The 26441-nt window shown below is 44.9% G+C and overlaps 1 protein-coding gene across 1 annotated transcript in view; it reads left to right on the forward strand.

The window, feature by feature from the left end:
- The window catches only part of HMG20B (high mobility group 20B), a 311260-nt gene that overhangs the window by 250750 nt on the left and 34069 nt on the right, over positions 1-26441 (forward strand). The window contains exon 9 of the mRNA XM_040417766.1: positions 11481-11613. Coding sequence (XP_040273700.1) covers positions 11481-11613 — 133 coding nt within the window. The remainder of the gene's footprint in view (positions 1-11480; positions 11614-26441) is intronic.

Raw genomic sequence — 26441 nt, forward strand, 5'->3', positions numbered from 1 at the left:
AAAATAGCTCCCAAAGGTGTACATAGACTTTAATGACTCTATAATGACAGGGAATATTCCTCAGGATTGGTACTTAGCAAATGTGGTACCAATATTGAAAAAGGGTCAAGAACAGAGCCCAGAAACTATAGGCCTGTAATTCTGACATATGTTGTGGGTAAACTGTTTGAAGGTTTTCTAACACATGCTATCTTGGAGTAGCTAAGTGAAAATAAGCGTTTAATGCTGTATCAGCACGGATTTGTGAGGGATCGGTCATGTTAAACTAATTTAATAATTTGCTATGAGGAGTTCTAGACGTGACCGGGGTGAGTCAATGAAACATTTCATAGTGTGCCACATAAGTGGTTAGTACATAAAATGAGAATGCTTGGACTGGGGGAAAATGTGTGTTCGTGTGTAAGTAACTGGCTCAGTGATAGAAGACGGCGGGTGGTTTTTAATGGTATATACTCAGATTGGGTCACCATCACTAGTGGGGTACCACAGGGTTCTGTATTGGGCCCTATTCTCTTCAATATTTTTATTAATGATCTTGTAGAAGGGTTTCACAGTAAAATATCAGTTTTTGCAGATGAAACTAAACTGTGTAAATTAATTAGCATGAAATAGGACAGTTGTCACACTGACAGGCCATGCCTGCTACTGTCTTGCAGTTCCGGGCAGGCGCGGACATCACTCTACTCTCCCTGTATGAATGTGGACTAGTAATATGTGAACTTCTCTTCAGGACTGCGACAGATAATTCCTTCCTACTCCCCCTGTCCAGGTGCTGGTTATGTTGCTGATATGTTTCCCTATTTAGCTGCGCTGTGGATCCACCTCCTTACCTGAGCTTTGGGGTTTTCTAGTTGATAGTATCCTGCAAAGGTGAACTCTTGTCTGAATACCCATGTACCTTACCTTTTTCTGTTTACCGATTCTGCTCCTTACCGCCTGCCCCCGACCTTGGACTGTGTTCAGACTATGCTTTTTGCCTTAGTACGTGGTTCCTCAAACCTATGGGTCAGCAGGCAACTACATCAGGACTACGCAACGGGGTAGTGGACCGGTTGGTTCCCTGCGGCGAAGTCCAATTCCCTGTATGGGGGTTAATGGGTGAATACCAGGGAACCGCCAGTACATAGTCCTTAGGTTTAGCCCAAAGTCAAACTGGTTAGTTGGCACAGTAGGTCCATACCCACTGTCCGTTAGAACAGTATACTACTACAGATGGATCTGGATAGCTTGGAAGCTTGAGCAGAGAACTGGCATATGAGGTTTTAACACTGACAAATGTAAAGTTATGCACATGGGAAAGGAATAATGCAAGTCACCCATACATACTAAATGGTAACACTGACATAGAAAAAGACTTAGGAATTTTAATGGACAGCAAACTAAACAGTAGAAACCAGTGTCTGGCAGCTGCAGCCAAGGTCGATAAGATTATGGGGTGCATCAAAAGGAGCATAGATGCACGTGATGAGAACATAGTACTGCCACTTTACAAATCACTAGTCAGACCACACATGGATTATTGTGTATAGTTCTAGGCTCAGCAACATTTATCGTGCAACTTCTTGTCGCACGAAAGTTGCTCAACAATCTTTATAATGGTAGTCAATGGTGTCGCACTGTGACATACTGCGACAGGATGGATTTTTGTGTGACTTTTGTGTCGCGGTCGCAGCATGTCGCAGTGCGACACCATTGACTACCATTGCAAAATACGTTGCGCGACATCAGTGTCGCAGTGTATTTGTACCCTGTATGTCGCGCGACACATTTCGCCGTGTAGCCCTAGCCTAAGGCTACTGTCACATTAGCGGCAGCCTTCTCCGGCAGGCTGTTCTGGTGGGTGAACAGCCTGCCTGATACGTGCTGCCGCTAGTGCACGCTTCCCGCCGGAAGTCTGCTCCGGCCCCATTGACTATAATTAGGGAGGACCGGAGGTCCGGCCGCAGCACGGCAAACATGCCGAGAAGCGGCCAGAATAAAACTACATGTCGTAGTTTTATTCCGGCCGCCTCTTGGCATATTTTCCGTGCTTCGGCCGGACCTCTGACCCGCCCCCATTATAGTCAATGGGGACGGAGTGGACTTCTGACGGCACGCGTGCTCTAGCAGCAGCATGGATCCGGCAGGCTGTTCACCCGCTGAAACAGCCTGCCGGAGAAGGCTGCCGCTAATGTGAAAATAGCCTTACTCTCTTTGGAAATTAATCCCTCTGTCTCCAGTTTAGCTGATTTTTCTTTTTCTTTAGCATATTCAATTTTTTTCCTTATAGTTTTTCTATACTTCCTTGCTACCCTCCTTTTTTTAGTTATTTTAATGTTTTCATTTTGTCATTTATTGCTTCCTTTATATTTCTATTTTCCATAGAGCTTTTTTTTTTTTATTGTTCCTCACCCTTTTATTCCCATAAGGTATGTACCTCTCACAATTAGAGTTAGGATGCTTTTAAAAAAGATCTCCTTTTGTGGCTGCATTTTTATTTTGAGGACATTGTCCCAGTTAGTTTGGCCAGTGGCCTCTCTTAGCTGGTCAAATTTAGCTTTTTTGAAGTTTGGTATTTTTGTGCCACCCTGAGGAAACACTCTTTTGAATGACATTTGGAAAGTTATTATTTTATGGGCACTATTTCGTAGGCATCCCCCGACCTGCACATCTGTTGTATTGTCAGGTCTGTTGGTTAGTACTAAGTCCAGTATGGCCATCCCTCTAGTCGGGTCCTGAAAGTTGTCTTTGGATATTGCCAAGAACCTGTTTCCTTTTTATAAGATCTATAGCTTTCAGTTTCCCAGTCTATAGCTGGATAGTTGAAGTCCCCCATAATCATGACCTCATTACGATTTGTTGCCTCATCTATCTCCTTTAGTAGTAGATTTTCCTCCCTCTTGCTTGAAGATCTCAGCCGAAATCCCGTGTGGTGCGAGATTACATCATTACGCCAGCCGGCACAGGATTACGGCCGAGATCTTCAAGCAAGATGGCGGCGGCCGGCCTGTCGCTAGCAAATGGAGGTGGTAATTTTGATTACATTTTTTTTATTGTTAATTTTACACTCAGATGCCGCAATCATGTATGAACGCAGCATCTGAGGGGTACAATGATGGGGTCGGCGCTATCACAGCTCCCTGTCATTGCACCCGGTACTTAAAAAAAATGTGCGTCGTGATGAAGTAATTAGTCACAAAGCAAATTTTTTTTGTGAAATTCGGCGAATTGGCCAAATTGAATTTTTAAGAAATTCGCTCATCTCTATTCATTTCCCTCTCTGACATCTTCCTGGAGTATGGACTTTAGACAGGACCTTGCACAAAGGCAAACCCCTCCCCCTCTCTGGTTTTTACGATCCTTTCGAAACAGACTGTAACCCTGTATGTTCCAACAAGTCATAGCTATCATCCAGCCATGTTTCAGTTATTCCTATGTCATAGTCCTCCTCAGTCATTACTAATAGGAATTAGCGAAGTGAGATTCTGATTCTAGATCCAAAGTCGTTTCGCTCGAAAATTCGTTTAATGCTGTACGGAGACCCCTCTCCATACATCATTAAAATGTATGGCCTCCGACAAGGCAAAGTGAGTTTATTCCCTTCGGTTCTGACTGGTAGCTCGGAACCAAAGCCAATTTCGGATCTAAGTTTTAAAATGTTTTTTCAGTTTAAAAATCAAATACCAGAGTTATTCATTGAAGTCTCACAAGACATCGGGAATAACTCACTTTGCCTCATCGGAGGCCATTCATTTTAAAGCTGTACAGAGACTGATCTCCGTACAGCATTAAATCAGAGTTTTGTAAGGGTATTTTTAAGTGACTGATTGGTTCTCCCCTTTAATTCTGTTTAATACTCTGTGTAATAGTTTGTTTCCCTTTTAATTAAATGGGTTAGAGATAGTATCCATCCCCCATTGTGCTGATAAGACCACATTCCTGAGTGATCTCAGAGACATGCGTGCTGCGCACTGCAGGAGGGGCTCACAGGCTGAAACTCTGCTACCCACTTTGTCTCAAGAGACTCCACCATTCTAGGCAGGATGTGAGTATGACTTACCCTATCTCTCTTGTACACCCTGGGGTGTCGGTCATGTGTTAGAACGGGGTAGACAGCCATGGGTTATAGCATGATCGACGGAGTCTCCACCCCATTTAGGCTAGTGATGTTTATTTACTTTTTATTATTCTGTATGTGATTTCATTGTTATCATGTATTTAATAACTTAGTAAATATATTTATTCATGTAGCCTGCGTATGCTTATTCATTCTCAAATCTTTTGAATTCGCTTTACATTACAATTACTAATTCCAATTCACTAGTTTTATTAGTCAGACTTCGGTTATTAGTATACATACAATTAAGAGGTTTTTGTATATTTTTTTTTACCCTACACCTTTCCTTATGAACTGTTCTAGTCCCTCCTTCCACTCCTCCCCCAGTTTAATTACCTTGCCCCAGGTCTCTATCACTATCTTTCCCTCTTATAATGTAATTATCCTCCCCTTCTAGCTATCTTCTCCTTCAAAATTGCTGCACCTTCCCCATTGAGGTGCAGCCCATCCCTACTATAGAGCCTGTAGCCGAGAGAGAAGTCTGACCAGTTCTCCAGGAACCCAAACCCCTCCTTCCTACAGTAGTTCTTGAGCCATTTGTTAACCTCCCTAATCTCCCGCTGCTTTTCTGGTGTGGCTCGTGGTACAGGTAGTATTTTGGAAAACACTAACTTTGAGGTCTTTGCCCTCATCTTGTGACTTAAATCCCTAATTTCCCTAAGCAGTATTCCGCTTACCAGAAATATAACTTATGTGTTAGACTAGTTCATCATCAATAATTAGCTAATGTAATATTACTGTTATTTACATATTTACTGTTCAGTAGTTATTAAAGTAGTTTTCTTCCTCTGCTACCCACTGTGTTTCCTTATAAATTACCATGGCATCCACATGTAGCTCTGAGCCTTTGTTAGGTCTAGCATGCTCGGTGTGTTGCTATTAATTCTCTAGCTAAATGTCTTGTGAAACAAAGGGAGTGATAGTGTGCTGGTGATTACTGAGTAGAGGGGGTGTCTGTCACGGAACCATGAACCAGACGTACAACAAGAGATAAGTGAAAATAAGAAGGCTTTATTGAAAATAAAGCTGTAAAGCAAAAGTCCAAACGGATGGTGAAACCGAGCAGAGTCTTTGCGAAGCCAGAGGTCAGGAACCAGAAGGGTAGTCAGACGAAGCCAGGATCAGGAACCAGCAGGGTAGTCAGACGAAGCCAGGATCAGGAACCAGCAGGGTAGTCAGACGAAGCCAGGATCAGGAACCAGCAGGGTAGTCAGACGAAGCCAGGATCAGGAACCAGAAGCAGCAGCAGTCTTAGAAGCATGTGAACACAAGAGGACCAAGCAAGGAACTGAAGCCACAGACCTCCTATATATATGAGCTAGGCATCCAGCTCCTCCCAGGGGAAGGAGGAGCCGCAGGGTGGAAGGCTACAAGAAACCCAGAAACCAAGATGGCCGCCAGCACATGTCAAACGAAGGAGAGCAGCAAGCAGGTAAGACCATGATAGTACCTCCCCCTCAAGGGCCCCTCCTCCGCGGAGCACAAAACGGTTTCTGAGGGAAGCGTGCGTGGAAGGCTCGGAGCAAGGCAGGAGCATGGACATCTGCGGAGGGAACCCAGGAACGCTCCTCTGGACCATAACCACGCCAATGGACCAAAAACTGCAACCGACCGCGGACCAGGCGTGAGTCCAGGATATTGCTCACCTCATATTCCTCACGATTGCCCACTTGGACCGGACGAGGCCGAGGAACCGAGGAAGTGAAACGATTACACACCAGTGGCTTCAACAGGGAGACATGAAACACGTTGGAGATCCGCATGCCAGGAGGAAGCGCAAGGGCATAGGCTACCGGGTTTACCCTGCGAAGCACTCGGAAGGGACCAACAAAGCGAGGCGCCAGCTTGGGAGTGGGCACTCGAAGGTTGAGGTTGCGGGTGGACAACCATACACGGTCTCCGACCTGGTAGGAAGGAGCAGGCGCTCGTCTGCGATCAGCCTGGAGTCTCTGGCGCTGCGCAGAGACCTCAAGGGACTTCTGGATCTGTACCCAAGAAGCACGTAGGACGGAAAGGTGATCCTCCACAGCCGGAATATCCTGGGGAGAGAATACCTCCGGTAACACGGCAGGTTGGAACCCATAATTGGCCATGAAGGGAGACGTCCCAGAGGAAGAGTTCACCGCCGTGTTCCTGGCAAACTCAGCCCAAGGCAGGAGGTCAACCCAATTGTCTTGGTGATCGGAGACATAGCAACGAAGGAATTGCTCCAAGGCCTGATTGGATCGTTCTGCGGCCCCATTGGACTGAGGGTGGTAGGCCGAGGAGAAGGAGAGATGAATCCCCAACTGGGAGCAAAAGGCGCGCCAGAACCTGGACACAAACTGACTCCCCCGATCCGACACAATCTCCTTAGGCAAACCGTGCAACCGGAAGACCTCCCTGGCAAAAATCGTGGCCAACTCTTGTGCAGAGGGTAACTTCTTGAGAGGAACACAGTGGCACATTTTGGAAAACCGATCCACAATCATGAGAATGACCGTATGGCCTCGGGATGCACAATGAAATCCATCCCCAGGTGTGACCATGGGCGCTCCCCGGTGGCTATGGGTTGCAGAAGGCCCAACGGAAGGTGCCGAGGGGACTTACTCTGGGCACAAACGGAGCATGCCGCTACATATGCGGCGATGTCGGAACGTAGGGAAGGCCACCAGAACAGACGTGAAACAGCCCAGGACAGCTGATTCTTTCCAGGATGCCCCGCGGTCTTGGAGTTATGGTAGGTTCGCAACAACCGAGTGCGCAACTCCTCAGGCACAAAACATCTGCCGTTGGGTCTCCCAGAGGGAGCACCAGATTGAGCCGCCAAAATCTGCTCACCCAGGGGAGAGGTCAGGCTGGTGCGAATGGCGGCCAGGATCTGATTCGGAAGTATGACCGAAGTCGGAATCGACTCCTCCCTGGACAGCTCGGAGTACTGCCGTGATAAGGCATCCGCCCTGATGTTCTTGGAACCGGGTAGGTAGGAGACCACGTAATTAAAACGTGACAAGAACAGAGCCCATCTGGCCTGACGTGGTGTCAATCTCTTGGCCTCAGAAAGGTAGGTCAGATTCTTGTGGTCCGTCAGGATGAGAACCGGAACCACCGAACCCTCGAGCAAGTGCCTCCATTCTTTAAGGGCCTGCACGATGGCCAATAACTCCCTGTCACCAATCTGATAGTTGCACTCCGCGGAAGACAGTTTCCGGGAGTAAAACCCACAAGGAAGCAGAGGACCCTCTGGTGTTCTACGCTGAGACAGAAGGGCGCCTACTCCCGTCTCAGACGCGTCCACCTCGAGGACAAAGGGCAACCCAGGGTTGGGATGCGACAGAATCGGAGCCGACACAAAGGCGGACTTTAGGGCCTCAAAAGCTCGGATGGCCTCGAGCGGCCAGACCTGGGAATTACTGCCCTTCCTGGTCAGATCCGTGAGAGGCTTGGCCAGCATGGAAAAGTCCCTGATGAACTTCCGATAATAATTGGCGAAGCCCAAAAAGCGCTGCAGGGAACGAAGACCACTGGGCTGGGGCCACTGTAAGACAGCCGAAACCTTCTCAGGATCCATGGAGAACCCCTCAGCGGAAATGATGTAACCTAAGAAGGTTACCTGGGATCGGTGAAATTCGCATTTCTCAAGCTTACCGAACAGCTTGTTCTCTCGTAACCGTTGCAACACTCGTCTGACATCCAGAATGTGGGCCTCCATGGATTCAGAATATACCAAGATGTCATCCAAATAGACTACCACACACTGCTGCAACAGGTCACGGAAAACATCGTTGATGAATTCCTGAAAGACTGCGGGCGCATTGCACAACCCAAAGGGCATAACCAAGGATTCGTAATGACCGGTCCTGGTGTTAAACGCGGTCTTCCACTCATCGCCCGCCTTGATCCTTACCAGGTTATATGCCGCCCTCAGGTCGAGTTTGGTAAAGACCGTGGCCCCTTTAAGGCGATCGAACAGCTCGGAAATCAAGGGTATCGGGTAAGCGTTCTTGATCGTGATGCGATTGAGACCCCTGTAATCGATGCAAGGCCTCAACTCACCGCCCTTCTTTTTCACAAAGAAAAATCCAGCCCCTGCCGGGGACGAAGATTTGCGAATGTGTCCGCGTGAAAGCGCCTCCCTCACGTACTCCTCCATGGCCTCATTCTCCGCTACCGACAGTGGATAGACTTTGCCACGAGGAGGAACGGCACCAGATTGTAACTCTATGGCACAATCGTATGGGCGGTGCGGAGGTAGGGCAACCGCGCGCACCTTATCGAATACATCCCGGTACTCCTCGTATTCAGGAGGCAACAGAGAGTCCGAGGAAGTACACAGCAACTTGACAGACCCATGGATGCAACTAGCCCCACACTGCGGTGACCACGAGAGGATCTCGACCGATCTCCAATCGAAAGTCGGATTATGCTTCTGGAGCCAGGGGTACCCCAAGACCACCGAGTAGTGTGGAGAGGAAATAACCTGGAGGCAGACCGACTCTCTGTGAACGGCACCAATGGCTATCCCCACTGGAAGGGTCTCATGAGTCACGTGTGGCGGCAGAAGGGGTCTGCCGTCTATCGCCTCAAGAGCCAGTGGGGAACCTCGAGCCTGCAGAGGAATGGAATTGGCGGCAGCGAACACACTATCAATGAACAAACCACCAGCACCAGAGTCCACCAACGCCTGGGTCGTCACCGAGCCCCCGACCCAGGAGAGGACAACAGTGATCAGTGGTTTGTCAACACGGGAAACCGGGGACGAGGAGACTCCACCCAAGATCTGCCCCCGACAGGATCTCAGGGTACGAGCGTTTCCCGGACGGTTCGGACATGCCAACCGAAAATGCCCACCGAGACCACAGTACATGCATCGGCCCTCGCGTCTCCGGAGTGCCCTCTCCCCCTCGGACAGGCGAGCAAACCCCAGCTGCATGGGTTCACCCCCAGACAAGTCATCCCCAGGAGGCGTGGGAGGAGAGGGAGGCACGGGTGGGACAGCAAACGTAGGCACCAATCTGTTAGAAGACCTCCGCAGGTTCTCCTTAAAGGAAGGTCTCTCCCTGAGTCTGGTGTCAATCAAAATCAGGAAACAAATAAGAGACTCGAGCTCAACTGGTAGGTCCTTAGCTGCAACCTCATCCTTCAAGGCATCCGAGAGACCATGAGAGAAAGCAGCGACCAGAGCCTCATTATTCCAGCCCACCTCTGCTGCCAGGGTACGAAACTCAATGGCGTATTCAGCTACGGATCGTGAACCCTGTCTGATGGACATAAGGAGCTTCGCAGCAGAGGCAGCACGAGCCGGCACATCGAATACCTTCCGAAGAGAAGCAACAAAACCGGAAAACTCGGCAACCACCGGATTGTTGTTCTCCCATAAAGGGCTGGCCCAGGCCAAGGCCTTGTCCGAGAGCAGCGAGATCAAGAAGCCCACCTTTGATCTCTCAGTAGGAAAGGCATGTGGCAGCAACTCGAAATAAATGCCCACCTGGTTAAGGAAACCTCGGCACTGAGTTGGCTCTCCCCCAAAGCGCTGTGGAAGAGGGGCAGAACCGGTCATACCCCGAAACACCGCAGGCGCAACAACAGGTGTCGGGGTAGACTCTGGCGCAACAACCAGAGCGGCAGTAGGAGCGAGCCCAGGAGCGACAACCGACCCATCGGCAACGGGAGCGAAATGAGCCGTGCGTTCAAGCAGGGTTTGCAACGCCACAGCGAACCGACCCAACAGGTGATCCTGCTGATCAAGTCTGGCAACCAGCGTGGGTAGCGAGGATGGCCCTGTACCGTCAGAATTCATGGCTTGGTCCTAATGTCACGGAACCATGAACCAGACGTACAACAAGAGATAAGTGAAAATAAGAAGGCTTTATTGAAAATAAAGCTGTAAAGCAAAAGTCCAAACGGATGGTGAAACCGAGCAGAGTCTTTGCGAAGCCAGAGGTCAGGAACCAGAAGGGTAGTCAGACGAAGCCAGGATCAGGAACCAGCAGGGTAGTCAGACGAAGCCAGGATCAGGAACCAGCAGGGTAGTCAGACGAAGCCAGGATCAGGAACCAGCAGGGTAGTCAGACGAAGCCAGGATCAGGAACCAGAAGCAGCAGCAGTCTTAGAAGCATGTGAACACAAGAGGACCAAGCAAGGAACTGAAGCCACAGACCTCCTATATATATGAGCTAGGCATCCAGCTCCTCCCAGGGGAAGGAGGAGCCGCAGGGTGGAAGGCTACAAGAAACCCAGAAACCAAGATGGCCGCCAGCACATGTCAAACGAAGGAGAGCAGCAAGCAGGTAAGACCATGACAGTGTCATATCAGGCAGCCAATCAATAAACAGCAACACTCACAGCACGAAAGCTAGGGATTGTGGGGATTGTAGTTTTGTGAGGGAAGATCAGGCGCCATGATACTCTGTGTGTTGCAGACTCACACAGGAGCTAAGCAAATGGATTGCAAGGTAACTTGAAACTCTGGTTATATGTATAGGTATGGGTTCTGGTTGGTCACAGCTTGCAGCCTTAATGCAGTTTTTCAAAAAATTATGTTACTTTACCGGAATACCCCTTTAAGGATGCTCCAGCTTCCTTAAAGACCACTGGATCATCGCCAACCCCTTCCAATAATCTCTCAACCCAATCCTTGATATGTCAAATTCGAGCACCAGGAAGACAATACACTGTTCGATGATTCTGGTCTTTGTGACAGATTGCCCTATCTGCCCATTCATTGCTGCAGCTGCTCTGCTATATTTATTTCAAGCTGGCAGCGTAGGGGGTGTGCGCTTTCTGCTGCAGCTGGTGTCTGTTGAAGGATGTCATTAATCATGTATGTCAACCTCAGTGAGCTGGACAGAGAATTTAGAAAAAAGGCAAATAGCAGGTGGCTCTATACAGATAGATTTCAGTGAATTCAGTGGCATTACTAAACATTTAATTAAATGCAATTACAAAAATATTCAGATCCAGCTGCTGGTTTGAAAAATATATATTTTTTGTGAAACATCCCCTTTGAGTTTCATACTGCTTTTTGCTCAAACTGAATAGCCTATTGGGCAGGTTATGACTTGAATTGGTAGAGCCTACACGTTTTTGTTTTATATTTGATATACTACCCTCCCAGTATCTGGGCCTATACCTGTGACATTGGTTATGCCATTGAGTTCAGCAAGTGAAGGATTTAAAGTGAGTACAAAAATCCATTTATTTTGCATTGACCTTGACCGGTCATAAGGCATAACTGTGTTCTACCTGGTGATTCCCCTGTAGAAAAGGGTTATAAAAGCCCTGGTCTGAACAGTTGTTATCTATAATGCCCTTAAGAACATGATTATAAACTTTAAATCTGTACTCCGGACACAGTCATTATGTAGAAATTAAATGTTGCTTTTTTTCCCCTCCTACTTTATAGGAACAGGAGAGACTCCAACAATGGGCAACCTTGATGTTTATATGGCTAAGCTCCACAGTGTTATAGAAGGTAACCCAGCCCAACATGAGAATTTGGTAATTCAGCTAAAAGAGATTCTTTCCAGAATAAATAGGTGAGTTATATTAACACCTAAAGGACCTTGCCATTTTTCACCTTAAGGACCAGGCCATTTTTTTTTAAATCTGACATGTCACTTTATGATGTAATAACTTTAAAACGATTTTACTTATCCAGGCCATTCTGAGATTGTTTTCTCGTCACTTATTGTACTTCATGATAGTGGTAAAATTAAGTTAAAAAATGTCATTTTTATAAAATAAAAAAAAAAAGAAATAAAAAATTTACCAAAAATGTGGAAAGAGTTGCAAATTTCAATTTCTCTACTTTTATTATAGATTGTAATAACTCTAAAAATAGTTATTACTTTACATTCTGCTTATGTCTACTTCATGTTTGGATCATTTTGTGAATGCCATTTTATTTTTTGGGGACTTTAGAAGGCTTAGAAGTTTAGAAGCAAATATTGAAATTTTTCAGAAAGTTTCCAAAACCCACTTTTTAAGGACCAGTTCAGGTCTGAAGTCACTTTGTGAGGCTTACATAATAGAAACCACCCAAAAATGACCCTATTTTAGAAGTTACACATCTCAAGGTATTCAAAATTGATTATACAAACTTTGTAAACCCTTTAGGTGATCCACAAGAATTAATGGAAAATGGAGATGAAATTTCAGAATTTCACTTTTTGGCAGATTTTCCATTTTAATAATTTTTTTCCAGTAACAAAGCAAGTGCTAACAGCCAAACAAAACTCAATATTTATTACCCTGATTCTGTAGTTTACAGAAACACCCCATATGTGGTTGTAAACTGCTGTACGGCCACACGGAATGGGCGCAGAAGGAAAGGAACGCCATATGGTTTTTGGAAGGTAGATTTCACTGGAATAATTTTAAGCTGCCGTGTCACATTTGAAGACTTCCTGATGCACCCCTAGGGTAGAAACTCCAAAAAAGTGACCCCATTTTAGAAACTACACATCTCAAGGTATTCAAAACTTTTACAAACTTTGTTAACCCTTTACGTGATCCACAAGAATTAATGGAAAATGGAGAGGAAATTTCAGAATTTCACTTTTTTGGGCAGATTTTCCATTTTAATCCATTTTTTTCCTGTAACAAAGCAAGTGCTAACAGCCAAACAAAACTCAATATTTTCCATACGCCTCCCCAACGGCACTAAACAGGAGGATACCCCGCCTCCCAGGGACAGGAAACGACATGGAGAATAATCATTTAAAAGCTTCTCCAGTTGTTTCCTGTCCCTCCGGAGATAAAGTGGAGTATAGAGGGGTTCCCTCCTGCTTTGGAAGATTTCGCGCAGCCTTTTTTTCTGGGTCCGTCAAGAGGGCTTCAGCAGGGCGTCGGGGTCCGGGGCAAGATACAGGCCCTTCCGGCGTCTAGGCATAAGTCCTGCGAATCACAGGCAGCCCCGGGCGATACTGTGCCTCCATGCGGGGCAGCTAAGGGAGTAAGCCGGCATTACGAGACTCGGGTCCAGAGTCTCGCAAGAATAGGTCACATGGGCGCGGGCGCACAGCAGCGTGCGCACTGTGCCACGTGACCTGGAAGTAGTACTGAAAATGCCGGCCGGATAAAGAATGCCGTTCCTCATCAGCATGGAAGCATCGGTGTCTTGGAGCAGCCATGTCCCTGGCTGCTGACATGTCCGCAGATCCTCCAAAGGCTCTAAGCCCGATTAAGCCTCCTCCTTAGTGATGCGTCTTTTTTTGCAAAGTTTCTTTTGTACACAACTGGCGTTTTCATGGTGAAGGTTCCCACTTAAATTAATCATTCCAAAACTCTTCTTGAAGGGGTTGGTTTTTATTGCAGGGCAGAGCCTGCTAAAGTGGCGAACCTTCATTAAAGAAAAAATGTGCCATCTGTAAAACCGCTTGCTGGCAACATATAGAAACCCCTTTGCCAGAGATGTACAGATAAGATTATGGCAAATCCATCATTAAAGAGTAAGTCAGCTCCGCCATTGAGGCTAAAATGGCGGTGATTCCTCAGAGACCCTCTACCTCCAGATCTATTCCTAACGCGCCTCTGGATGTTCATTTTGACTTTGATGAAGGAGAAGTCTTCTCCGATTCAGACTCGGTTTCTTCAGATGATGAATCAGGTAGACCCCTGTGTTCTATTGAAGACACCGATTCGCTCCTAAAAAATATTAGGTCTACCATGAACATTAAGCAGTCAAAAGAGCCCCAGTCAATTCAGGACCAGATATTTAAAGGTCTAGGGGATAAGAAAAAATGTGTATTCCCAGTCCATGAAAGTATAAAGAAATTGCAGACGAATGAAAGTAACCTGAGAGAATATCAGGAATCTCTAGGGTATTCAAACGAAAATACCCTTTTAGTGAGCGGGATTCAGCCCATTGGGATAAAACTCCCATGGTAGACTCCCCAGTAGCCAGAATATCAAAGAAGTCCTCCCTCCCCTTTGAGGATGTAGGCCTCTTATGGGACTCTATGGATAAAAAATGTGAGTCTATTCTGAAGAAGTCTTGGGAAACATGAACCTCCATGTTAATGCCCAGTATTGCTGCTACCTAAACTGCCAGGACCCTGTCTTTATGGCTATCTCAGTTAGAGGAACACTTACTTGCAGGTACTCCTGGAGAGGATATCATGACCTCCCTTCCAGTGTTGAAGCAAGCTACTAGTTTCTGGCTTTCTGCCAGATCTGCGGCCCTGTTGAACTCAGCCAGAAGGTCCGTTTGGCTAAGGTCCTGGTCTGGGGACAACACTTCAAAAAGCAAGCTATGTAGTATTCCCTGTGAGGGGGACAGGCTTTTTGGTTCAGTATTAGATGACATCTTAGACAAGTCATCTGATAGAAAGAAGGGCTTCTCATCAGAATCTAGATTTTTTTCAGCATCGCCGCTCCTTTTGTACCCAAAAAAGGGCAGGCCTGACCAAAAAAAGGTTAATATAAACGCGAGACCAAAACTGTCCCACATGCCAGAACTACAGTTAGTATATACAATACATATTGCGGCAGATTCAGGGGTCCAACAGTTGAAAAAAATGAGAGTACCAGCTCCTACATCAAAACACAAAACCTACAAGAATTGGAGCTCACAAAGTACCAATACAAAAATATATTTTATTGAAATCACAATAGTACATACAGTATATAAAAGACGTTGTAGCTAAAAAGAAGGTAGCAGCAAAGAAAGACACCATCCTAGTGGGACACGGGCTACATATTTGTATTATAATAGACAGCTATTTATTATCATATATCGGTACGGATGAGTCTCATATGTTGCAACAATATATGCATGAGTAACAAAAATCTTTAAATTGTTCCCAGCAGTCATAGAAATAACAGTATCAAGACTAGATGTGCTGCCCATAAAACAGGGACAAAAACATAGACTGCTAATGGCAAAAAAGTACCAAGGAACCAAATGAAAAGAGACTCGCCTAAGGAGCTCAGTGTACCCAAACCAGGATGGCACTACCCCGATGCACGTTTCGGCGTGCCTTCGTCAGGGGGTAACGCCATCACCGTGGATCATGTGAATATAAGGCCCTTCCCACCAATAGGATTGCATTCCCAGTGTAAGTCAGTAATTTAGATCACCTGGATGTACAGCGGCTAAATACTTTGAGCGGGATACAACGCGCGGTCCTCCCCCCAGCCGGCGTCACATCGCACCGCCCCTCATTACATGGCGACGTCACGCTACGCAGAGGGCTGACGTAAAGATGCCAGGTGGGAGGTGCCCCGCGCATTGTGTGCACACATCACAGGGAGCAGAAAAGCAGGGAGAGCACAGCTCCCTCTACTGACTATATTCGGTATATCTCACAGATTAGCGGTCTATGTATGTTGGTTCATTCTTCTAACACCTCCTATATATAAAGTGCTAAGGCAGCATATTTCCAGGACCATCTATTATGAAATATAGACATACATTATGAAAAGCAAATACTGTTATTACACTAATATAATATACAGTGAGGTACATGATTAATTATAATTCATAATAAAACGAAAAAACCCACATAAACAGCTAATCTGTGAGATATACCGAATATAGGGAGCTGTGCTCTCTCTGCTTTTCTTCTCCTGTGATGTGTGCACGCGATGCGCGGGGCAGCGCGTGGCACCTCCCACCTGGCATCTTTACCTGTGTATCGTGACGTCTTTACCTGCGTATCGTGATGAGGGGCGGTGCGATGTGACGCTCTTTTCATTTGGTTCCTTGGTACTTTTTTGCCATTAGCAGTCTATGTTTTTGTCCCTGTTTTATGGGCAGCACATCTAGTCTTGATACTGTTTTTTCTATGACTGCTGGGAACAGTTTGGAGATTTTTGTCCCTCATGCATATACTGTTGCAACATATGAGACTCAACCGTACTGATATATGATAATAAATAGCTGTCTATTATAATACAAATATGTAGCCTGTGTCCCGCTAGGATGGTGTCTTTCTTTGCTGCTACCTTCTTTTTAGCTACAACGTCTTTTATATATGTACTTGTGATTTCAATAAAATATATTTTTGTATTGGTACTTTGTGATCTCCCATTCTTGCAGGTTTTCTGACCAAAAAAAGAAAGAACTCGGGCTCCTGGCAGCCCTCAAGAGGCAGAGGTGACAAATCCACCAAGCAGCCAAATCAATGACGCCAGGAAACCAGTAGGGGGGAAAAATCTTTTAGCTTGGAAATGGGTTTCAATATCCCCCTGGGTTCTAGATCTGATACTTTACGGTTACAGAATAGAATTCTATTTACCCCCTCCAGAAAGGTTCTTATTAAACAGAAAATTAAAAGAAGAAAAGCAATTACTTCTAGAATCCCAGGTTCAGACCCTGCTGTTAAAACAAGCTGTTGTTCCAGTACCACCGGATCAGAAAGGGAAGGGGTTCTATTCACCAATCTTCTTAGTAAAAAAAAAACACACTGCTCTTACAGGGCCATTATAAACCTGAGAAATCTCAACAAACATGTCAAATACCAAAAATTCTAAATGGAAACAGTCAAATGAACAATCAATCTGTTATTTCAGCATTGTTTCATGATAACTCTAGATTTGGCAGATGCCTATTATCACGTTCCCATTCACAGCGATCATCAGAAATACCTGCGGTTTGCGATTTACCTGGAAGATCGCCTGACCCATCTACAGTTTCAAGTCTTCCCTTTCGGTCTTTAATCTGCTCCCCGGGTTTTTACAAAGATCATGGCAGAAGTTTCGGGGTTCTTAAATCAGCAAGAGATCCTGTTTATACCCTATTTAAACGATTTCCTGATTACGGCTCATTCATCAGAGATTTTCCTCAAAAAAAATTCCAGATAGTCAGAGACATCCTTCAGTCCCTAGGCTGGAACTTAAACCTGGAGAAGTCAGACTTGACCCCCACCAAGAAAATGATCTTCCTGGGGATACTTCTGGATTCCCGCCTTATAACAGCCTCTCTCCCGGAACAGAAGATCCAGAATATAATAGCAAAAATCTTGATTTTCCGGTCCCACCCAAGGGTGTCCTTCAGAGAAATTATGGTAGTCCTGGGCTTAATGACCTCGGTCATTCCAGCAGTCAGGTGGGCGCAGTTCCGCAGCAGAATACTACAGGCTTTTCTCCTTTCCACCTGGAACAAAAGTTGCTTATCCCTAGACAGGAGGGTGCCTCTTTTTCCTCAGGTGAGAGCCTCTCTACAGTGGTGACTACGAAGGGAAAATCTAAACCAAGAAGTTCAGTGAAGATTCCCAGACCCAATTGTAATAACAACAGATGCAAGCGGGTCTGGTTGGGGGTCTCACAGTGGAGATCAGCTAGTCCAGGGAGTTTGGAGTCAGGAATTACATCCTCTATCCTCAAACTCGAAGGAACTTCTGGCAGTATTCCTAGCCTTAAAAGCCTTTCGCCCAGCCACCCATCACAGAGATGTCAAGATTTTGTCCGACAACAGTACAACTGTTGTTTATATAAACAAACAGGGCGGCACAAAAAGCAGAAAACTTTGTCAGACAGCGTTCTATTTATTCTCCTGGGCCCAAAATAACCAACTCAATTTCAGCCGTACAGCTGAGAGGAAAAGAGCAGAAAACCTCTAAAATCAGGAGAGTGGTCCTTGAACAAGACGATATTTCAGTCAATATGCGACAGATGGGGAATCCCAGTCCTGGACCTCTTTGCCTCTAGAATAAACAGACAGGTGGATCATTTCTACTACGTAGCTTACGAGGACAGACCACTTAGAGTAGATGCGTTCTCGGGTCCTTGGCCGGAGGGCCTGCTATATGCATTTCCCCCAATATCCCTGATTCCCAGAGTCTACACAAAAATAATGGAGGACAAATGCCGGGTAATCCTGATAGCCCGATATTGGCCCAAAATAACATGGTTCCCCCTTCTGCTAAGCCTCTCGAGCGGGAAGTTCTGGTTTCTCCCTCAGATTCCGGATCTTCTTCTTCAGGGCCCGGCCCAACATCTGGATGTGCGACAGTTGAATCTGACAGCATCAATGTTGAATATTTCATCTTAAGAGCCAAAGGACTGTCAGACGCTGTTATTAACACACTACTAAATAGTAGGAAGCCTGTCACGTCTAAGATTTATCTTAGGATCTGGAATGCTTTGCTCCGTTTCACAAAAGATGCCTGGAATCCCACTGTCTTGGCAGACGTCAAGATAATTCTTGATTTCCTACAAAGAGGCCTAGAAGACGGATTAAGGATCGGTACTCTGAAGGTCCAGGTAGCGGCCCTCGGTGCTTTCCTGGAAGTTAATTTAGCTGTTGAAGCTTTAAACAGGCATTTCTTTAAAGGTTCCCATAGATTAAACCCAGCAGGTAGATCCACGGTGCCTCCCTGGGACCTTAATCTAGTACTTTCTGTACTTATGGATCCTCCTTTTGAGCCTCTAAATGAGATCCCTCTTAGGTTACTCTCCCTAAAGACGGCCTTTTTAATTGCGATTACCTCGGCCAGGAGGAGAGGAGAGATCCAGGCCTTATCTTGCCTTCTACTATATCTAACTATTCTGGATGACAGAATAATTTTAAAGCATGAGCCTTCTTTTTTACCTAAAGTATTTTCAAAATTCCATTGTCAGCAGGAAATTTCATTACCTACCTTCTGTCCACAAAGTAAGGATTAAGGAAAAAAATAGAGTGTGAATTTCCCAGGGGATCAAGGAATAACTCGCAGGGCGCCACAAGGTGGACTGAGGGAGAGGTGGAAGGGAGGGCTGCCTGTGGTGGTTGCTTATGTACGGAAAACTGTTACATCAATGTATAAAGGGGGGTAAAAAAAGGTGAATAACCACAAGATTGGCGCCAGTCCTCTTGTCGTTCTATAGGGTAGTTAGTGGTGATGGAAAAGGTAGGTAGGGCTGGGCCGGTGGGTGCTAGTTGTTAAAATTCATAATGCGTTTCAGGGTCTCACTGGTCCCCCTTCATCAGGAGCAGTCCTAAAAACTGTTTTTATGACTGCTCCTGATGAAGGGGGACCAGTGAGACCCAGAAACGCATTGAGCCAGACCTGCTTTATCAATAAAAGTGATTAACAAGAAGTATCCATTGTGGAACTGCTGTTTCTTCCTAAGATTCTACGAGCGATCCAGGCGGGGGGGGTTAGTTTTGTGGGTGTCTTGAGCTTTATCCCACAAAACACCTCCCTGGTGAAGTGAGTTCATGTCTGGGTCTATCTCTTTTTTTCCCACCACTATGTTTTTATAGTCGTCCTCCCACTGATGATGTTATGATGATCCTATGAGTATTTGAATATGAATACTTTGATCATTTTATTTTGATTACCGCATTTTTGCCCCATAAGACGCACCTAGGTTTTTGAGGAGGAAAATAAGAAAAAAAATATTTTGAACCAAAAGGTGTTCTTTTGGTGGGCTTTGAACTAATGGTAGCCTGTGAATGACACTATTATGGGGGATCTGTGGATGACGCAGTGTTATGGGGGATCTTTGGATGATGCAGTGTTATGGGGGATCTGTGGATGACGCACTGTTATTGGGGGATCTGTGGATGATGCACTCTTATTGGGGGATCTGTGGATGACGCACTGTTATGGGGGTCTGTAGCTGGCACTGTTATCGGGGTCTGTGGCTGACACTGTTATGAAGGTCTATAGCTGACACTGTTATGGGGGCATCTGTGGATGGCATGACACTGCTATGGGGGGATCTGTGGATGACAGATAAATAGCATCTTATGCTATTTGTCATCCACAGATCCCTCCCATAACAGTGTCAGCCACTGTGAATGACCCCCAATACAGGGGGTGGAGGCTGGCATCTACACTAGTTTTTTAATGGCAGTGAGGGCCCAGTGCAGTCATTGTATTCTATTGCATCGGGCCCCGCTCACTGTACTAATTGTATCTACGGTAACTACAGGCAATGTTTAACTATAGAATATAGTTCGATCCAGCAGCCTGTACTTACGACCATAGGAGGCTGGGCGGGCGGGCACTGGCAGCGTAACTCACTACGTCACGTGCCCGCGGCGCCTGCTTCATAAGTACAGGCTGCTGGATCGAACATATTCTATAGTTAAACATTGCCTGCAGTTAGATACGATTAGTACAGTGAGCGGGGCCCGGTGCAATAGAATACAGTGACTGCACCAGGCCACGCTGCCATTACAAAACTAGATGCCGCCCCCCAGCCCCTCCTCCCTCCTCGCTGATACACCTCCGACCGCGCTGTGCAGAATGCGGTCGGCGGTGTATCAGTGTAAATAGCAGCATTCGCCCCAGAAGACGCACTACCATTTTCCTCCCACTTTTGGGGGGAAAAAGGTGTTTCTTATAGGGCGAAAAATACGGTATATGATTTTATGTTACATTTTAACCTTTATAAAAAAAACTCTTACTGCTTGTGAATATTTAGAGGGGCCATTATGAATTTTAACAACTAGCACCCACCGGCCCAGCCGTACCTACCTTTCCCATCACCACTTAGTACCCTATAGAACGACAAGGGGACTGGTGCCAATCTTGTGGTTACTCACCTTTTTCACCCCCCTTCTGTCCACAGGCCAGGTCCGACAAGGAGATTCAGTACCACAATCTATACGTCAGGAGATGCGTCTTGGCTTACCTAGAAGCCACTAAGGACATAAGAAAATCAAATCGCCTACTAGTCCAGTATGCAGGAAGAAAAAAAAGGTCAAGGGGCTTTAAAAAAAACTATTTCCCGCTGGATTAAGATGAACTTTGCCAGGGCATATAGAGAAAAGGGTGCTACTCCTCCCCTGGGTTAAAAGCCTATTCGACTAGAGCTATTTTTTTACCTCCTGGGTGGAAGGTGCCTCGGCTTCCCTGGCCCAGATATGCCAGGCTGAGACCTGGTCCATTCCAAGTACTTTTTTCTAACACTACAGACTGGATGTTATCTCTAATAGAGACCTTTCTTTCGGGCGTAAAGTCTTGTTCGGTGTGGTCCCTCCCTAAATTTTTGTTTACTCTGTTAATCCTCCTGCTTAGTGCCATTAGGGAGGCGTATGGAAAAGATAATTACACTTACCGATAATTGGATTTTCCATTTAGCCTTCCCAACGGCGCTGGGATTTCCTACCCAAACTTTTGTTGTTTTGTTAATAATTCTTTGTTGCCTTTTTTGTTACTATGTTCTATACCTTCTCATCAGAAAAAGGAAGTTGAAATAAATATACCTATTCAGCATCATCTTGAGTTCTCGGACACTTACTGGAGAAGGTAAAGGGGAGGAGGCTTTTAAATTATTGTTCTCCACTTTGTTTCCTGTCCCTGGGAGGCGGGGAATCCTCCTGCTTAGTGCCGTTGGGCAGGCTAAATGGAAAATCCAATTACCGGTATATGTAATTATCATCTTTATTACCCTGATTCTGTAGTTTACAGAAACACCCCATATGTGGTCGTAAACTGCCATATGGTTTTTGGAAGGCAGATTTCACTGGAATAATTTTAAGCTGCTGTGCCACATTTGGAGATCCCCTGATGCACCCCTAGAGTGGAAACTCAAAAAAGTGACCCTATTTTAGAAACTGCACATCTAAAGGTATTCAAAACTGATTTTACAAACTTTGTTAACCCTTTAGGTGATCCGCAAGAATTAATTTCCGAATTTCACTTTTTGGGCAGATTTTCCATTTACGGTAATCCATTTTTTCCAGTAACAAAGCAAGGGTTAACAGCCAAACAAAACTCAATATTTATTACTCTGATTCTGTCGTTTACAGAAACACCCCATTTGTGGTCGTAAACTGCTGTACGGCCATACGGCAGGGTGCAGAAGGAAAGGAACGCCATATGGTTTTTGGAAGGCAGTTTTGACTGGAATAATTTTCAGCTGCACCCCTAGAGTAGAAACTCCAAAAAAAGACCCCATTTTGGAAACTACGGGATGAGGTGGCAGTTTTGTTGGTACTATTTTAGGGTACATATAATTTTTGGTTGCACTATATTACACTTTTTGTGAGGCAAGGTAACAAAAAATAGCTGTTTTGGCACAGTTTAAATTTTTGTTATTTACAATGTTAATCTAACAGGTTAGATCATGTGGTATTTTTATAGAGCAGGTTGTTATGGACGCGATAATACCAAATATTACATAATAAAGCATTTTTGAAAAAAAATGATTTTTTTTTTTAGTGTCTTCATATTTTGAAAGCCATAGTTTTTTTAAGTTTTGAGCGACTGTCTTATGTAGGGGCTCATTTTTTTCAGTATGAGATGACTGTTTCATTGGCGCTATTTTGGGGTGCATATGACTTTTTGATCGCTTACTATTACACTTTTTGTGATGTAAGGTGACGAAAAATGGCTTTTGACACTGTTTTTATTTAAAACAATTTACGGTGTTTACATGATGGGTAAGGTCATGTGATATTTTTATAGAGCAGGTTGTTACGGACACGGCCATACCTAATATGTCTACTTTTTTTATTTTATTTTTTTACATTTAAAACAAAATAATTTTTTAAACAAAACAAATCATGTTTTAGTGTCTCCAAAGTCTGAGAGCTATAGTTTTTTATTTTTTATTGGTACTTTTTTAGGGGGCATATGCCTTTTTGATCGCTTGAGGTTGTACTTTTAGTGATGTAAGGTGACAAAAAAATTGCTTTTTTAGCACAGTTTTTATTTTATTTTTGTTTACCTAAGGGGTTAGGTCATGTGATATTTTTCTAGAGCTGGTCTATACAGACGCGGCGATAGCTAATATGTCTACTTTTCTTTTTTTCCCTATTCCTTACAAAAAATTTACTTTATTTTGGGAAAAGGGCGCTTTTTTTTTTTTCTTTTTTTTTCTTTTTTTTTTTCTTCAAACTTCCTTTTTTTTTTTTTAAATTTTTTTTTTCACTTTATTATTTGTCCCACTCTGGGACTTAAACATTACAGTGTCTGATCCCTTTTTCAATGCAGCACAATACATCTGTATTGTGCTGTATTGAACTGTTAGTGTCTTACACTGTAAGACGCTAACAGTTGTCTAGGACCTCTTAGGCCTCCGTACATGCCGGGCACCAAGCCTTGGAATGGCTTTGGGCTGCCATGGCAACTATCGAGTCCCCGCAACAGCAGCGTGGGGACCCGATGGATGAGGGGAAGGAGCTCAAACCTCCCATATACTGCGGTCAGCGCTGATCGCGACATATGAGGGGTTAATCCTCCGGCATCGGCGTTATCACCGATGCTGGTGGATCTCGGCACTGCACTCGGGAGGGGGGGGAGGAAGGAGAATGCTCGTCCTGGGGCACTAAGTACTGTCCCTTTAGGGCGAGCATTCTCGTCATGGGACTTAAAATGGTTGTTTGTATTTTGGCTATTATTAACATGGTTTACCAGCAAAATGCATTCAAGGCCTGCTTTGAAGAACACCATGACCCCATCTATCTGCTGTTGAACTTAGATTATTCACATAATGCTTGAAAATGGCTCCATTCAGTTTTGGGGAGAGGAGGAAGACAGACGCTCACCAGATAGAGTCAGCAATTAATTTAATAGACTAAACCTATTTTGACCTTTTGGGACAGTTTTTTTTTTCGTGACACATGGTACTTTGTTAGTGGCAGATTTGGGTATTTTTAGTTTTTTATTTAGAAGTTATTTTATTTATTGAAAAATATTCATTAAAAATTTGTAAAGTTTAAAATTTTCAAAATTTGAATTTCCCTGATTTTAAGACAGATAGTCATAGTTTACAAAATAGTTAATAAGAAAGTTTTACAAATTTTCAAGACAATTACTAAATTCTATATTTTAGGGACCAATTCAGATCTGAAGTGTCTTTGAGGGGCCTATATATTAGAACCCCATATAAATCGCCGTTTTAAAAACAGCACCCCTCAAAATATTCAAAATGGCATGTAGGAAGTTTATTAACTCCTTTTGTTTTGTCTCACAGGGATTAATGCAAAATTGAAGTGAAAGTTCAAAATTTCATATTTTTATTTTTTTTTGCAGATTTTCACTTATTCAAAAGTAGATGCCTCAAAACCATTAAAGGGGTTGTCTCACATCCGCAAATAGCATTTATCATGTAGAGGAAGTTAATACGAGGCACTTACTAATGTATTGTGATTATCCATGTTGCCTCCTATGCTGGCTGGATTCATTTTTCCATCCCATTATACACACCCGTTTCCAAGGTTATGGCCACCCTTCAATCCATCAGTGCTGGCCATGCTATCACATCATAGGAAAAAGAGCCTGCCTCTCTGGTGGCTGGGACTATGACAGCACACATAAGCTAGTGCTTTTTCTTATAGTATGCAAGCACGGCCACCGCTGCTGGATTGTAGGGTGGTCGTAACAATTGACTGGGCTGACTGTCAGCTACAGGCTTGTAGGGATGGGCTGCACCACAATGAGGAAGGTGTAGCTGTGTTGGGGGAGAAGATGGCAAAAAGGGTGGAGGAGTGTTTAAACTAGGGACTGGGAGGATGGTAATTACATTATAGGAGGCGAATATATGGTAGTGTAGTTAGTGACTTGAGGCAAGGTAATAGAACTGGGGGTGGAATGAAGGGAAGGGCTAGAACCGTTCATAAGGAAAGGTGTAGGGTAAAAAAATATCCAAAATTAATTGTATGCATACTAATGCCAGAAGCCTAACTAATAAAACTGGTGAACTGGAATTAGTAGTGTCGGAGGAGGACTATGACATAGTGGGAATAACTGAGACATGGCTGGATCATAGCTATGACTAGTTGGAACGTACAGGGTTACAGTTTGCTTAGAAAGGATCATAAAAACCCGAGAAAATAATATTACTAATCTCAACGACTGATCTATATGCCAGCAGCGCATAGTGGTCTCATACTTTTATGATTTTCTGCATACAAACTTTCCTGGAACTATTGAGACAGGAAGAGGCCCAGGCAGCAGCACGGCATTCCCTGACGCTGGTGGGGATAGATACCAGCTAAGGCATATACAGCTGTTGTGATTCCTCACAACAGCATCCGGTAAGCTAAATACGCACCATAATATTATACTATTTATAAGGCGGTACTACACATGAGGCGCTGTGTTTTTTTGTCTTTTTCTTGTCTAAAAACCAGAGAAGGGGAGAGGTTTGTCTTTATGTAAAGTCCTGTTTAAAGCCCATACTCTGGGATGATGTCAGTGAGGAAAATGAACTGTCACGGTAGGTGAGGGAAGGGAACCAAACCAATTACAACAAAAGCAACAAAACACCAGGCTAGGTCCCAAAGCTTGGGAACAGGGAAAGGTCACCACCTGACAATCCCTGAGTCTTTCCCTGACTGCTGACAACATGAGCAAATCCTAAAGGTGGAAGTGCTCATGCGCTGGAACCTAAGCCTAGCTAAAAATGAAACAAACCCTCAGCTATGGAGCTGGAGATAAGACAAGACAACCAGTTCCTAGCGCTTGGTTCAGGAAGCAGCGTCTTCCTGAGGCCTAGCCAAAACACACAACAAAAGGGAAGGAATAAGACTAAGCTTAAGACGGACGGAGAGCAGGAGATCCACCAAACACCAGCTGAGAACTCCAGAAGCAAATATAAACCGCAAGAGCTATAGTTAGAGGCGGGTATAAATGGCACCACTAAATGGCTAATGAGCAGAACCTGTGTGGAGTTGGGATCCTGCCCAAAACCACAACAAAGAGAAACAGAACAATCTGTCAGGTAGACTCACGTGTAGCAAGTCTGTCAGATCTTCTCAGGACTCTCACAGGGCAGGGTGTGATAGTACCCCCCCTCCCTTCTACGGGTGACCTCCAGGCACCCAGGGCCAACCTTATCCGGGTGTGCCCTGTGAAAGGCCTTCACAAGGCGACTAGCATTGACATCAGTAGCTGGACCCACATTCTTTCCTCAGCGCCGTATCCCCTCCAATGCACAAGGTACTGAAGGGAGCCACGAAGAACACACGAGTTGAGTATTTTGGAGATCTGGAACTCCAGATTACCATCTACCAAGACGGGGGGAGGTGGCAAAGGAGATGGTTCAGCAGGTTCAACATACTACTTCAACAAAGACCTGTGAAACACATTATGGATCTTCGAGGCCTGCGGAAGTTCTAGACGAAACGTAACCGGATTAACAATGGCCGAGATTTTGTAAGGACCAATAAATCTTGGGACCAACTTCCAAGAAGGTACTTTTCAACTTAATGTTCTTAGTAGACAACCACACCAAATCACCCACACACAGGTCCGGACCAGTCATACGTCTATTTTCAGCCATCCGTTTATATCTTTCACCCATTTTTTTCAAATTAGTTTGACGCTTTCGCCAGATAGAAGACAACGACAAAGAGAATCTCTCCTCTTCAGGTATACCAGAAGATTTAGTCCCAGAAAAAGTACCAAGCTGAGGGTGAAAACCATATGCGCCAAAAAATGGTGACTTATCAGTAGACTCCTGTCTACGGTTATTCAAGGCA

This window comes from Bufo bufo, chromosome 2 (genome assembly GCF_905171765.1).
Source record: "Bufo bufo chromosome 2, aBufBuf1.1, whole genome shotgun sequence".
NCBI classification, from domain to species: domain Eukaryota; kingdom Metazoa; phylum Chordata; class Amphibia; order Anura; family Bufonidae; genus Bufo; species Bufo bufo.